The sequence below is a fragment of the Paroedura picta genome, chromosome 1, assembly GCF_049243985.1.
Source record: "Paroedura picta isolate Pp20150507F chromosome 1, Ppicta_v3.0, whole genome shotgun sequence".
Taxonomy (NCBI): Eukaryota; Metazoa; Chordata; class Lepidosauria; order Squamata; family Gekkonidae; genus Paroedura; species Paroedura picta.
The window spans coordinates 181485255-181501283 of record NC_135369.1 but is presented as its reverse complement, the minus strand read 5'-3'; the positions used below and the strand labels follow the sequence as shown (position 1 = coordinate 181501283).

Below are 16029 nucleotides of genomic sequence, written 5' to 3'. Positions count from 1 at the left end.
GAAGCTCTTCTGCCAGGCATTTGATTGAGGCCAGCAAGCTGATAGAACAACATCAAAAGGGCCCTCCTCCATAATTCTCTTCCATCCGGGACCAAGGGAGCTACTTAATCGACAACTTGGCAGCTTGAAATAAGAAGAAGAAGAGAAGAAGAAGAAGAATTTGCCTTCCCATTCCTCTCCCCACAACAGACACCCTGTGAGGTGGGTGAGGCTGAGAGAGCCCTGATATCACTGCCCGGTCAGAACAGTTTTATCAGTGCCGTGGCGAGCCCAAGGTCACCCAGCTGGCTGCATGTGGGGGAGTGCAGAATCGAACCCAGCATGCCAGATTAGAAGTCCGCACTCCTAACCACTACACCAAACTGGCTCCAGTATTTATAAATAAACCCTTTTCAACTCAGCCCAGAGGTGTTTTGGGGTTGCCTGTCAGAATGAGGACCCAGGCCTAGTATTTTACCCCTTTAGCTTTTAAAGACAAACCTTAAAGGCTCTTAACAACGTATAACTTTTATTATAAAGACATTTTATTAAACATTTTGCCATTTATACCATACAAATGCATCAGTATTTAATGGATTCTGAGGCTATTAACCTTTAATACACCAACGCTACACTTGTAAACTTCTTGTTTCCTTAACAGATTTTCACAGGAGGCGGCCGAATCATTGCTGGAATCCATGCCCAACTAATGCCCTGCCCTCAATCACAGTTACAGCCACTTGAACTTTTTTACGCATTGCATTATATTAAAAAAAACACATGTAAAAAGTGCACGGTTTGACCAGTTCTCTTTGGACAGTCACACAAGCATGATTCATCTCCCTTAAATCCGGTTCGTGGGTCCTGAGGAACAGATCGGAAAGACGTGTAGGGCAGTACCCAGAAGGGTGGCACACGCAGTTTTCCCAGAGTGTCCTGTGCAAACTACAGGGCACAGGGTTCCATTGGTGAAGGACCTTGAGGGCCACGGCAACTGGTCCATGCCATCTTCTATGACTGGCAAGAAGACAGACAGCCTGTGGTAAATGTGGCAAACGGAACACATTGTGTAGACAGAAGGAAGTAGACAGAAGGAAAAGGAAATTCTGGAGAGAGGGAAGCTGGCATACAAAATGATTTCGAGTAATTCCCGTAAGAACCTGTCACAGGAAAGGGCGGTTATCATAAAAGAGGTACGGAAAGCCAAGCAGTAAATTCCTGCCTGCGTGTTTTGAAGTCAAGACAAAGCACAGGAGCTCTACTGCAAAGGAAACGTTGGTTATTCGGAGGTACAGTTAGTTGCGTCTTCGGGAGCAGGCAGGACTACTTTCAGATCTTTTAGAAGCTCTATCTGGGTATCCAGTCTTTTCCGCGTTTCGAGGAGTTCCTGAATTTTCCCCTCTGTTCCTGTATGAAGGAAAAGAGGCTTATTAATAAACACAATGCCATTTGTTTTAAAGTACTACCACTATCAACGACAAAGGGAAACCTAAACTACTATTTATGCCAGACATTTTATTTATTTCTATGCACACCCTTCCCTGAGGGCTCAGGGCAGCTTACGACATTAATCCCGTGATTAAGCCATTAAAACATTAAATTATTATTAAAATTGATCTGTCTTAAAACCCCGCTGGGACTTACCACCTTCCCTCTGGTGGGAGGGAAGTGGAATCAGGTGGAGATGGAATTAGCTATATGGCATCCAGATGTTATTGTCTACATAAAGAGGGCAAGTTACTGCTGATGTTTCTGTAGGCCTCAACCATAGGTCTGGTGGTACAGCTCTGCCTTACAAACCCTGAGGAACTGCTCTGGCAGGCAGCCTGCTCTACCTTTAAAAACGTTCCTGTTCCCAGATTGGTGTAGTGGTTAGGAGTGCAGACTTCTAATATGATGAGCCGGGTTTGATTCCCCGTTCCTCCTCCACATGCAGCCAGCTGGGTGACCTTGGGCTCGCCAGGGCACTGATGATAAAGCTTTTCTAACTGAGCAGTAATTTAAGGGCTTTCTCAGCCTCACCTGCCTAACTGGGTGTCTGTTGTGGGAAGAGGAAAGGGAAGGCAATTGTAAGCCACTTTGAGACTCCTGGTAGAGAAAAGCGGCATATAAGATCCAACCCTTCTTCTTCTTCAAAATGCACATGGTAACAATCTACAGGTGTTGGGGGAAGGAGGCCAGTGTGTGGCTTTTACAAGGACTAGGCCCCAGCTTGACTACCAAGCCAAGATCCCTTCACCAACACCAGTCATCTGAGTGGTGCCCCTGAGTGCTACACCCAATGGCTCTCTTGGGCCTTCTTAGCAAGGCACTCTGTGCTCACCCTCTGCAACAGCATCAGACTTGGTTTCATACGTACCAGAATGCGCATTTGTAAGGATATTTTCAAACAGGCCGCAGTCAAAAAGGGATATTACTGTCTCTTCGTATTCTGAGGATAAAAAAATGAATAGATAACTTTAAAACCCTGTTCAAGTACCGTAGATTTTTATAGAAACACACAAATACCACATAACGCATTAAATTGATCTGAAATATCTTTCAACCACAGTTCTAGGAAAGACAGACCGTTCGCAGTACCTGCATCTGGAGTGTTGTCATCCATCAGCTTTTCCTGTGCCAGGTGTAAGGTGTCCAGCATCTCTTCGAAGATTTCGTCGAGAAGCCCGGCCCGCTTGCATTTCCTCAGAAACTCTACCCTGACTAGTCACGGAAAGAAACACAACATTAGCGGAATCACTTTCCCAGTTCTGTCCCTTGCTGCTGTTATAAAGTCACAAGTGATTTCCAAGATATTCGGCCAAGGAGGCCAGAAGAGGCAAAGGGGGTCCTCGATAAAGCCCAGGAACATTTACTTTCAGAAGAGGAGGCTTGTTTCTAAGGCACTGCTCTAGCACTAGATCAGGGGTAGTCAAACTGCGGCCCTCCAGATGTCCATGGACTACAATTCCCAGGAGCCCCTGCCAGCATTCGCTGGCAGGGGCTCATGGGAATTGCAGTCCATGGACATCTGGAGGGCCGCAGTTTGACTACCCCTGCACTAGATGGTCCCTCCAATCCTCCACAAGACTAAGGAACTCCTCTTGTGCTTTATGGGCTGTTTACGTTTTGAGAAAAGAGTTGCTTATGATTCACTGTCCTTGACAAACGGCTGAGACTGCCATTGGCTAGGAGCCCCCAGCTGACCGCAACGCAGAAGTTGCATACCAAGCCCCACCCTCTTCCCCCCAGAATGCTGTTCTCCACGCTTTCTATTACTCACTCAAGACCAGCAATTGTCTTTAAAAAAAGACACAGAATCCTCCATTTTTTGACACCATTACTCGTGGGACATGCTTACAACCTAGCCTGCTTCACAGGGCATCCCTTTACTTTATCCTATATAGCAGGGGTAGTCAACCTGTGGTCCTCCAGATGTTCGTAGACTACAATTCCCAAGAGTCCCCGCCAGTGTTTGCTGGCAGGGGCTCGTGGGAATTGTAGTCCATGAACATCTGGAGGACCACAGGTTGACTACCCCTGCTATATAGTCAGTGGCCACCATGCCATCCATCCATCCTACTCATTTTCTTATCCATTTATGGTATATGGATAAGCAAAAAACTGGAACACAAAGTTGCACCATGAGGATTTCTTCACGTCCTTTAATGCTGGTAAACAGGTAGATGACTTCCCAGGGCATTCCCTGTTTCTATAAACACTTTCAGAAATAAAGAGAGTGATAGCTCTAAATGAAAAATGGTAAGCTTAATTAACAAAGATAATTTTTCCTATGTATTATGTGCACTCCTAATACACATTATTCTGTCCTGTGTAACGATAATGAGATATTCATTTGAAGTGAAAGGCAACACATTCAAACAAACAAAGGAAAGTACATGGAGAAACAGGTTACATACCTTGATGTGAATGGCAGAAGTTTCAACGAATATTAAACAAAAATATTTAAGGCTGTGAATAGTGGCAAAAGCCTACTTTTCCTAAAGCTCTTCAACATACAATCCATCAAAGGTTCATTTATAGTAGTTTTAAAATAATCATGTATTTAAAGTTATAGCATATATAATCCGAGTCATTGCAAAGTGGTGACGAAATCTTTGCAGATTCAACAAGTTCTAAAAATTCACTTCAATAAAGTACAATGATATTTCTTACCTTTCTGCTATGAAATGCCCAAAGAATCCCCCTTAAACATTTGTCATTGCACATAATACATGGGAAAAAATAATCCTTTTTTGTTAATTAAGCGTACTAATTTTCATTTCGACTTGTCACTAAAGAAATTGATTTCCGAAAGCATTTATAGGACAGGGGAACACTCTGGAAAGTCTTCTACCTGCTTACCAGCATCAAAGGACATGAAGATATTCTCATGGTGTCGCTTTGTGTTCCAGCCGTGTTTGTTCATTCATGTCATGTTCTTACTTGCAGTGTTTGGGAACAATGCTGCAATGAGAACAGTACTTAGCCACCCAGCTCAAAATGGTTCACTGCAATCCAAAGGGACACTGGTTGGAAGGGAAAGCAGTATTTTTGTTTTCCTCACTTCAATTCAAGAAAGGCAGAAAAATTCCCCCACCCACTCACCCAGCCCCTTCATTCCTAAATGCAATTTCTGGCAGGGAAGGAGGGAAATGTTGCCCTCGTCCATCCAAGCCTGGAACTTCTTACCTTTGCACCTTGGGCCACAGTGAGTAAAACTTAAGTGATGCGGGTCATATTTCTCTTGCTGTGTAAAGGCAGAGGTTGTGTATCCACCCTTCTTTCTGAGAGGCTGCTATTAATTCCTTCCACGGAACTGTGTATCTGGTTGTTACAATTCAAAAGCATCAGAGAGAGCAGAAGTCATATACCTTTCTGCCGGTCCTGCTTTTGTTTTAAGGCTTGGAGGCTTTCCTCTGCAATCTTCTCTTTCTCACTCTGCCAACAAAAAAAATATTGAGCCTGTTTATTAGCATCCCACCATCCAGGCGACTTATGGCAACATTGCTTATTCTCCCAGGGTAAGCTCTTTGCTCTCCCTGCACTCCTGGGCAAGGCAAACAAGAGTTGGTTCTTATATGCCGCTTTTCTCTACCCAAAGGAGTCTCAAAGCGGCTTACAATCGCCTTCCCTTTCCTCTCTCCACAACAGACACCCTGTGACGGAGGTGAGGCTGAGAGAGCCCTGAGATTACTGAAGAGTTGGTTCTTATATGCCGCTTTTCTCTATCCGAAGGAATCTCAAAGCGGCTTACAGTTGCCTTCCCTTTCCTCTCCCCACAACAGTCACCCTGTGAGGGAGGTGAGGCTGAGAGAGCCCTGGTATTACTGAAGAAGAAGAGCTGGTTCTTATATGCCGCTTTTCTCTACCCGAAGGAGTCTCAAAGCGGCTTACAATCACATTCCCTTTCTTCTCCCCGCAGACACCCTGTGAAGTGAGTGAGGCTGAGAGAGCCCAGGTATTGCTGCTAGGTCTGAACAGCTCTACAAGTGCGGTGGTGAGCCCAAGATCACCCAGCTGGTTGCATGTGGGAGAGGAGCAGGGAATTAAACCCGGATCGCCAGATAAGAAGTCCTTGCTCCTAACCACTACCCCAAGCTGGCAAGAGTCTAGAACTAAAAACATCTCCCAAGCAATTTTGGCTTGTGCATTCAGAGTTCCAATATGTAAAAATGAGAATAAAACAAATGACAGAGTTAACAAAAATGCTGACTGAAGGCTGTTTGCACAGTCAGTCACCTATAAAAGGCATGACAGGACCCCTGTCTCTGCCGAAGGAGCCTTGATTCCTGACCTCTCCCTGCTACATGATGGACTACATCCCCTACACGTGTCTCTTGGGCTGGCAGCACGATATTTCTGCTCAGGTGCATGAGAAGTACCCTACCTGCGCCCTGGGGAAACAGCTACAGAAGGGGTGCCATTTCCGTGCTGCTGACCACTGAAAGGGCATCATCTACTGAGAAGAAAGGAGTGTTGGGTTTCTTTGGGGTGCTTTCAATCTGCTTTTCTCGTCTTAGTGAGGGCCCAAAGCAGTTTACAAGGTCAAAAAGAGAAATCATCATATTTCACAAATGACTCGCCCAATTCTGCAGGGGAGGAAGAGCTGGTGGCACCCTCCCTGTTCCCTTCCCAAGGGCTGTTCCTGATTTGAAATTACTAACAAATTCCCTGCTAAGATCACAGACTTGTGGACTGCTTGAAAAGGACTGGGGTGACAGCACTAGCGGCGAAACAAGCCCGTTACAGAAGCAGTGGGGGGCCGAGGCACCAATCGTGACCCGTCACTCCAGAATGAGCTTAACAAAAGCCAACCATCACTTTTGTGTCATCACTTCAAGTTTTAAAGAACAGTTTGGCAATGTGACTGCATTTCACCAATGGTTTAATAGTGTGTTATTGATAGTTTGGAATTTCCTAATTAAAAGCAGTACAAAAAATATGTATATTCAAAGAACTCTCAACGTCTATGAATTTGACTAGTAGCCAAATTCGGGATCTCCTGCAAAGGAACTAGTTTGAGACTCCTCCCATACCCCCATTTCATGTGTTTTTATCATGTTTTCAGTTTGGAACTCCTGAGACAAAACACAAGGATGGGTGTGTTTAATATTGAAATCCTGAAATAAATATTTAACCAGGAACTGGGGGGGGGGGGGGCTGTACCTCAATAAGAGTGGGGAATTGTTGGGGGGAGACAACCCAGCCCTTCCCAGACCTAGAGAGTAACACAAGTCAGAGGGGATAAAAGCAGGCAGTTTCTTTGGGGGAGGACGGGGGCCTCTGTGTGGGAAACCAGATCATATACGAAGCTATACATTACCATTGTTTTCCTAGCAGATGAAGACTGCACTGTAATGGGCGACCTTTCCCTTTTATTGTCTTCATCTAGAAATGTCAACAAGCAGAAATAAGTATAGTATAAAAGGCCAATGTTTTATAATATTTCAGCATGTCATCACGAGACATACTGTAAAAACACCAAGCATACCTGCCACACTATAGCTTTCTGACTTTTCTGGAAGGTTTAACCCAGGGGTAGTCAAATTGCGGCCCTCCAGATGTCCATGGACTACAATTCCCACGAGCCCCTGCCAGCATTCGCTGTGACAGTTTATGCACTGGGAACTTCACTGCCCCAGCTCCCATGCAGGAGCACAAATCGGGACCGCTAATCTGGAGGGCCGCAGTTTGACTACCCCTGGCTTAACCCTTCCAGATACCTTCAAAACCGAAGTGAGAATGGTGCTAATTGCCAAAATGACCCATTAGCAACCTTCTTACTAGAAGCAGAATACAGAGTTCTCTGGAGCCTGGTGAAACTGTTAGCTAACATTATGCTTTTTTCTTATGTTTGTCTAAATCAACAGTCTCTTCCAATATCTGGTCTCCAGCAAACCTGGCCCTGGGAAGTTTTAGTGAGTATGCTTGGTCCTCCTAAGTTTAGTAGGGTGAGGCAGTGTTATTTACACAGTTGTTTGACAGGTAGTTTTAAGGACAGGTACACACAAGCTTCCAAAAAAAGAAGAAGAAGAAAAGCTATTTTAGCAAGTCCCAAAGAGTCTGCAGCAAAACAAGGCAGTCTGGCTCAGGAAACTTACAAAGTGTTACACTGACACAGGCAGCAAGGAAAAGATTATTTCCCCTTAAGAGCAGCTGAGATCAAAGCATCCCCTGGAGTAGAAACAGACTCCCAGGGATATCTGATGGATGGCAACGAAGGCCTACTTGCCCCAAGATATGCTTCAAATCAGCAGCTCACCCAATACGAACTGCAGATAACCATACAAGGAAAACAAACTCACCGAAAAGGTTGGCCTTCCTATCGGGGTCATGATTTGGACAGAACACTCTAAAAGATTGGAGAAATTACAAGAGAAAATACACTGGATTAATACAGCGGTACTCACTGAGTAGTAAAACAAATATCCAGATAATACTATTTCAGTAGTAAGAGTATCAGGCTTGGGAGGAACCGAGAATAGTGCTCCTGTTCATTACTGTAAGACAGGGGTAGTCAAACTGCGGCCCTCCAGATGTCCATGGACTACAAGTCCCATGAGCCCCTGCCAGCAGTCGCTGGATGTTATAGGCCTCAATCACAGGCCTGGTTGAGCAATTTCTGACAACTCTAAACGTCCCATTTATTCTTCGTGGTCTTCAGAGATATTAAGAGTTGCACTGATTGAAACAAGTCTTTCCTACACATTCTCATGTTCACCATTGAAGTCTATATTTGCAAAAATAAGAAGGGGCGTGCACAAGCTGCAGAAGACAGAAGAATCTGAAGCAGGCTGGAGGATTTGTAAGGTGTCTGTAACAAAACCCGTTTGTCCCAAATCCCCTGTTTGTAACAAACAGATATTGTAAATACATAACCATGTAGTTTGTGTAACTTACAACACTAAGAAATCAATGAATAGTGGACACATTTTTAAACTTTGTTTTGAAAGCACCTGTCCCTTCATTTTAAAACAGCAAGTATTTCAGAAAAGCCATCCCCCAGGGGGGATCAAAAGAGGTTTTTTTCCAAGGTGTTCTCCTTTCTAACAAGGTCAACATTTTCTCATGCTGGATCACTTAGCACACATTTTCATGCAGCGCATTTCCCCGCTATTTTTCATATAGGTCTAAATCAGCCATTGTATCCCTTGCTTTTCTGCAGATCCCTGTAACATGTTTCCTTGAGAAACATCACAGAAATAACCCTAACCTCTCGTTTCTTCTGCCACGTAGCTGGAATCCACAACCAACAGAGTTTATGAAAGCTGGGAAGAGACCAGTGCACTTTTTGTGTGTGCGGTCAAGTGCCAGCTGACTTGGGAAGATTCCACACGGCTTACACGGCAGGAGGCCCTCACAGGTGACTTCCATAGACTGCCTCTGTGCAGCAACCATGGACTTCTCTACTCCTATTTAAATACTAACCAGGGCTGGCCCTCCTTACCTTCTGAGATCTGACAAGATTGGGAAAGCCGGAGTTATCCGGATCAGGGCCCTAGGTTTAAAGGTAAAGGTATCCCCCTGTGCAAGCACTGGGTCATGTCTGACCCTTGGGGTGACGCCCTCTAGCGTTTTCATGGCAGACTCAATACGGGGTGGTTTGCCAGTGCCTTCCCCAGGTTTACTCAGCCTTAATTCTGGAGCTATTCAAGACCTACCCTGCTGGTGACTGGCTCCGTTTCATTATGCCCCTAAAAGAGCTCTGCGCTCCACCGCCACCAACCGGCTAATGGTCCCTGGCCCTAAAGAAGTCCGCCTGGTCTCGACCAGGGCCAGAGCATTCTCTGTCCTGGCCCCCACCTGGTGGAACGAGCTCCCGGAGGAGATCAGGGCCCTGACGGAGCTTAAACAGTTCCGCAGGGCCTGCAAAAAGGAGCTCCTCCGCCAGGCATTTGGTTGAGACCAGGCACAACCAACAGCGAATGAAGGGCCCCCGCTCCTCCCCCCCTCTCCCCCCCTTCCTCCCAGAACTCCACCAGAGCGCTCTGGACCTGTTGTGGTATTGCACCGTTCCATCGTTATATTATTTTATTATATTGTTATACTGTTACATTATGAGCCTCTTGTGGCGCAGAGTGGTAAGGCAGCTGTCTGACAGCTTTGCCCATGAGGTTGGGAGTTCAATCCCAGCAGCCGGCTCAAGGTTGACTCAGCCTTCCATCCTTCCGAGGTCGGTAAAATGAGTACCCAGCTTGCTGGGGGGTCAACGGTAATGACTGAGGAAGGCACTGGCAAACCACCCCGTATTGAGTCTGCCATGAAAACGCTAGAGGGCGTCACCCCAAGGGTCAGACATGACCCGGTGCTTGCACAGGGGCTACCTTTACCTTTACCTTTTACTGTTACATTATTCTGTTATATGGTTACAACCACTGTTATTAATTACTGTATGTTTTAACAAAGACTGTTTCATGTATCGTTGACTAGTTTTAATGTAAACCGCCCTGAGCCTTCGGGCAGGGCGGTATATAAATCTAAATAAATAAAATAATAAATAAATAAATAAATGACACTGTGGGGTTGGCGTAGGCATTAGACAGGCTCCTTTTACCAGAACGCGCTTTGATTAGGCACCAAAAGTGACGGTTCCAAACCGCAAACAAATGGAAGAGACCACCCACGATAAAATATCGACGGCGGCCACAGAGTTTAGAACAGGCTTCGTCAAATACCGATAAACGCCTTGCACTTCATCTGTCTCTATTGCAGCGTCGTCACACAGAGCGCAGAAATAGTGGTAACTCCTGCGGCAGTGCTTCACTTCGCACCCAACGGTGGCTCCTTTCTTGCGGCAGAAATTACATATCTGCAACAACAGGGATCACGAGGCTTTAGCCAGTACTGTTTTTAAGGTATAATACAGGGGTAGTCAAACCGCGGCCCTCCAGATGTCCATGGACTACAATTCCCAGGAGCCCCCTGCCAGCGAATGCTGGCAGGGGGCTCCTGGGAATTGTAGTCCATGGTCATCTGGAGGGCCGCAGTTTGACTACCCCTGGATATTTAGTTGAAGTTCAGCAACCAACTTTAGGAAATAAAAGATTTTTTCAGGAGTTGCTAGCCAGCAGGGTATAGTAGTTAAAGCATCGGTAAAGGACAGATGTGGCCCATCTGTGGCTCTCTAGATGTCCATGGACTATAATGACTATGAGCCCGTCAATTGGTTATGTTGTCAGGGGCTCATAGTAACTGTAGTCCACGGACATCTGGAGAACCAGAGTTGGGCCACCTCTGGACTAGGATCTGGGAGACCCCGATTAGAATCCCCACTCTCTCTGCTGTGGAAGATTGCTGGGTGACCCTGGCCCAGTCACACACTCTGAGCCTAAGTTACATCACAGAGTTCTTGTGAGGTCAAAAAGAAGACAAGGGTGGTGCGAGCTGCCTTGAGTCCTCGCTGGGAGAGGAAGGCCAGATATCAATCAAGTAAATAAATAGTACTGAATCTGTCCCCCACCCCCACCCCGCCCGGGCTCCAAGGAAATTGCTGCCCATCTCCAGTCAGGTCAGCATCCGTTTCCTCCCTTCCTTGCAAATTCTAATTAACCGAAAGAGACATCTTGTCTGCTAGAAATGGAAAAATGGGCACGCTGCCCAACTACCCTTACTGAAACAGGACGAATCTCCCTTGAGACAAATGAACCCCTTGGCAGCAAGTCAGTTGCACAGGATTCACCCGCAGGAGGTCCCTGGGAGCTTCAGTGGTTAAATCTTAAAGCTCTGTCAGTAGGTGACTCACCAGCCTCCTCCCTCTCTTGAGTTCATTTACAACCGAGGTGACGTCGAACCTTATATCGAGGTTTTCGGGATTATGTTCTTCGGATTCCACAAAGCCAGAGGAATATAACTATAAAGGAAAAGAGGGGGGGGGGGAAGGAAACAAGAGTTTTATTATTAGTTTTTTGCCGGACTGATTAAAATGGAGGAGTAAAAAACAGCAGCCAGATTCTGCAAGGGATTCAAATGGACTGTCTCTGCTCCAAACGTGTCTTTTGTGAGTTTACGGATCCACAAACTACTCACAAACACTCTAAACCAGTGTTCCCCAACCCCTGGTCCGGGGACCAGGACCAGTCCGTAGATCAGTTGGTACCAGTCCGTGACTCCTCCTCGTCCTCCTCCCTGGCTGCTGCCTCGGGGGCTGCCCTGCCACTCTGCTGCCGGCTCACCTTTGTGCTCTCTGGCAGCCGCCATGGCTGGGGCTCCCCCTTGGCCTGGCACTGCACAGCTGCTGCTGGCAGCGCCCCCCAGCGAGCGGCAGGAAGTCAGGGGCATCGGCGGGAAAGCAAGCGGAGCAGGGGCTCAGGCGGGTGGCGACGTCCCTCGGCAAAAGACTACCCCCCTGGGCCTCAGTAAAATTGTCAAGCGTTGACCGGTCCCCAGTGATAAAAAGGTTGGGGACCACTGCTCTAAACCACTCTAAACTTCGGATGCCTCGGCGATCACCGAAGCCTGAAGCAGCACACGGGAGGCCAGTGCCATGGCGCAGAAAGGAGGGGTGGCATGGCACGCTAGCCAATGGCCGCATGCGCCATGGGCCACCTCGGGCTTTGGAGATTGCCGAGGCGGCTGAAACGAGCCGAAACGCACAACCCTATTCTAAACCATATATTCATTTTCAGCAGCTGTGGAGCAAAAGGCTCACTCACTCTTCCAGGCACCTAGAAAACTCTGGATTTGTTCAAGAACTCATTGACACCTTGCAAGGCAGCATTGAGCTGCTCAGAAGGAAAGGTCATAGCTTAGAGGTAGAGCATCTGCTCGGCCTGCAGTAGCTGCCAGGTTCAATCCCCAGCATATTCTGTTAAAAGGATCAGGATGCAGGTAATGTGAAAACCCTGGAGAGCAGCTACAAGTCTAAGCAGGCAATATTGATCTTGAAAAACATCAGTAAGAATTAAGAATCAGCCACATTGCCTATGTTTACCTCATCCCACTCCTAACCTTGAACTGAAGAAATGAGGTAACCTGCTCACAGAGTCAATCTTTCACCTCCCCTGCCTCTGGACTTCATTATTCAGTCACCCTGTACAAAGATACAGGGAATGGTCTAGAGATGTGTAGGCCCAGAAGAAGAAAATTTAGGGAGAAGACTGGTTTTCCCCCAGTTTTTTTTTTCCTAATGCTTTTTTTTTCAACTCTTCCAATGGAAAAATTTAAAAATCATGGGAGTACTAAAAATAACTCAATTGAAATATTTCTCTCTTTTAGAATGAGTGCTTTTAAAGATGAGGTGGGCATGCTGTAGACATGCAGCAGCTCTTAAATTCAAGATGCATTTCTGCACCTAGAGGCAAAGTCTCCATTGCTTCTCAGCCATTGCATGCCTCCAGTTCTTCTTTTTGATCTGATAAATGATAGAATCGGAGTTGGAAGGGACCTCCAGGATCATCTAGTCCAACCCCCTGCACAGTGTGGGAATGCACAATGATGAGGTTACCCTTTATAGCTTTCCAGTAAACCACTCTGCACACTTAACTACAGGCTGGGCAAAAAGTAGCTTATTGCCCTCATTTGCAGGAGGAGAGGGAGATCAGAAGGAGATGGGGGAGAAAAGGCATTTAAGTCTCAGAGGAAAACTGAAAGTTTCATTGTGAATTTAGCTTTCTCTAAATTCAGGGGAGGGGAGGGGAGGGGAGGGGAGGGGAGGGGAGGGGAGGGGAGGGGAGGGGAGGGGAGGGGAGGGGAGGGGAGGGGAGGGGAGGGGAGGGGAGGGGAGGGGAAGGAAGGAAGGAAGGAAGGAAGGAAGGAAGGAAGGAAGGAAGGAAGGCTGGCAGGTGCTCATGGGAATTGTAGTCCATGGACATCTGGAGGACCACAGGTTGACTACCCCTGCTCTTAGCCACTTTCATTTTGCTAGTCTCGGTGACAGCACTCTAATTTCAAAGCCAGAGACTATCCCTGAAAAGCACGTTATACATCAATTATATGCAATTGTCATGAATTGCCTCGAAAGAGATCTTTGGGCTTTTTCAATTTTTCCAGCCATTTATCGTCCACAGGCACGTCTCACCAAGCACGTCTCACCAAGCAATCTTGATGAACTGCCAGGTTCTGTCCTTCGGCGACATACATAATGGAACATTCTTCGTCCTCTGGGCAAAATGCACACTGTCTTCTTAACATCTTCGCCATTCTCTTTGTGGTGCCTCCGAATTCCTATGTTATTTCCCCTAAGGTAAAAAATAAAATAAAATAAAATAAAGACACCTTTGTTGCTCCATGGGTACAGGCCATCAACAGGAAGTTAGGATTTTATGGTCTATCCCAACAATTTCTGCTCTCTTTGGGTTTTGACCGCGCCAAAGAATTGGTAAAGCGAAGAAATACAGGAGGTGGTAAGACAGGATGGTTTGAATAGAATCAATACTCCAGTGTATGACACCTCCCTTTTAAATAGATTATCTTCCTAATATAGAAAACTCTGAACTTAGAAGGGCATTTACATTATTGTGCTGCAATGCTCTCCCTTCAGTGTGGGTAGAGGGAAAACGTAATAAGCTTCCAGCCCAGGAATGTACTTGCATGTGCCAGGATGGTCACGCTGAGAACACTGTAAATGTGATTTTTGATTGCTGTATTTACAACCAATTGCATCAGGAATTGCTGTATTCCATCTTCACTGATTTAAGGGCTCCTTCAAGACAAGCCAAATTACAGGAACTCCTTTTGGATAAAAAGAAGAATTTATCCTGTATCATTGCCAAATGTGCAAGATTAGCAATTAAATGTAGAAGTGCCTGGCTGGATATGTACGAGGGTTAGGATGGATCTATTTCATACATGAAGTATTTTGGAACTTTTAACCAATCTTATATTGTATTTTACTGTTTCGTACATTGTACTGGTTGCTGATCGAAATAATGTACTTTGACTTTGTCTTAAATAACGCCTCTCACTGGGGACAAAATGGGGCTTTAAGCCAGAGGTACATCATTTGTTTGTACAATGAGGTGCCTTGTTTTTAAAAACCCTCTTTCAAAAAACATGCTTCCAACATGTTACAGATCGGTGCCAAACAATTTCAAGCCATTTTCACCTATTCATTACAAATATCTGTATCCTGCTTTCCCCACATCAAAAGGAGCTCAAAATGACTCTCAAAACAAGGTTGCACCAACAGCAAAAAGGAGGTGCAGCACAATTAATCAGCAAGGAAGATTTCCTTTAATCAGCTATCAAGATTTCCAAATTGATTTCTAAACCGGCTGACCATCACCAGAAAGCAGCAAAATTAGTCCTTGCAAAACCTTGCTAACAGCCCACTTCATAGTGCTTGTGCTTCCTGACACTTGTTGGGATGGCCTCTCTCTTCCAACACCTTCAGGATGTAATTTCCATAGGGATGGCAGCACTCCACCAAAGATACCCACATGGCCAGCCTAAGTCAGAAGAGCATGGGAGGATCAGACAGGAGGACTGAAGCGGGACCACAGGTTCACCCTGGGAGCAATGGCACGAGTTAGGTTTCAAAGGGTTTTGAACCAGCACCTGGTACTGAACCCAGGTAATACACAGGAAACCAGAAAGGTTACCTAGAATGGCAGAGAAGAAAGTTTACATATCTTTCTCTAGGTTGGGCAAAGACTGGTAAAAAGAGCCAGCTTTGGTATAGTGGTTAAGAGCGCAGACTTCTAATCTGGTGAGCTGGGTTTGATTCCCCACTCCCCCTCATGCAACCAGCTGGGTGACCTTGGGCTCGGGCACTGATAAAGCTGTTCTGACAGAGCAGTAATATCAGGGCTCTCTCAGCCTCACCCACCTCACAGGGTGTCTGTTGTGGGGAGAGGAAAGGGAAGGCGACTGTAAGCCGCTTTGAGACTCCTTCGGATAGAGAAAAGTGGCATATAAGAACCAACCTTTCTTCTTCTAAATGTGGGTACCACCAACAGTGGCAACAATTCACTCCAGATCGCTATGGTCCAGAAGAGCAAACATCATTCTTTTCAGAACGACCTGCCAGATCCTGTATTCATCTTATTTATTAATTAGATTTTTAAACCACCTTCCCAGTGAGCCTCTTGTGGCGCAGAGTGGTAAGGCAGCGTCTGAAAGCTTTGCCCATGAGGCTGGGAATTCAATCCCAGCAGTCGGCTCAAGGTTGACTCAGCCTTCCATCCTTCCGAGGTCGGTAAAATGAGTACCCAGCTTGCTGGGGGGTAAACGGTAATGACTGGGGAAGGCACTGGCAAACCACTCCGTATTGAGTCTGCCATGAAAACACTCGAGGGCGTCACCCCAAGGGTCAGACATGACCCGGTGCTTGCACAGGGGATACCTTTACCTTTACCTTTAAACCACCTTCCCATATGGCTCAGGGCAGTTCAAACTTTAAAAATTCACTGAAAGGCATCTGGCACAATGGTCATGTTGGGGGAAATCCCAGTTTTCCAAGGTGGGCTGGCATACAGCATCTGCTTAGAAAATGTTTTTAGGCCTGATGCCAAGGAATTTAAAATTGTCCTGCCTACCTAGTCGTCATCAGGAGTTGAAGTTGTGTACTGAAAACAGAAGAGAAGTTAAGGCACAGTTGTGACAATGGTGCCATTTCAACCAAGTCCAAAA

General features: G+C 46.2%; 1 protein-coding gene across 1 annotated transcript in view; it reads right to left on the bottom strand.

Annotated features, from left to right (window-relative positions):
• Window positions 1–502: 502 nt before the first annotated feature.
• The window catches only part of SETDB2 (SET domain bifurcated histone lysine methyltransferase 2), a 55616-nt gene continuing 40089 nt past the window's right edge, over window positions 503–16029 (bottom strand). The window contains exons 14-22 of the mRNA XM_077314945.1: window positions 13492–13623; window positions 11204–11311; window positions 10137–10270; window positions 7767–7813; window positions 6785–6849; window positions 4833–4899; window positions 2560–2682; window positions 2339–2410; window positions 503–1386 (exon numbers count right to left, since the gene is read on the bottom strand). Coding sequence (XP_077171060.1) covers window positions 1259–1386; window positions 2339–2410; window positions 2560–2682; window positions 4833–4899; window positions 6785–6849; window positions 7767–7813; window positions 10137–10270; window positions 11204–11311; window positions 13492–13623 — 876 coding nt within the window. The 3' untranslated portion in view covers window positions 503–1258. The remainder of the gene's footprint in view (window positions 1387–2338; window positions 2411–2559; window positions 2683–4832; window positions 4900–6784; window positions 6850–7766; window positions 7814–10136; window positions 10271–11203; window positions 11312–13491; window positions 13624–16029) is intronic.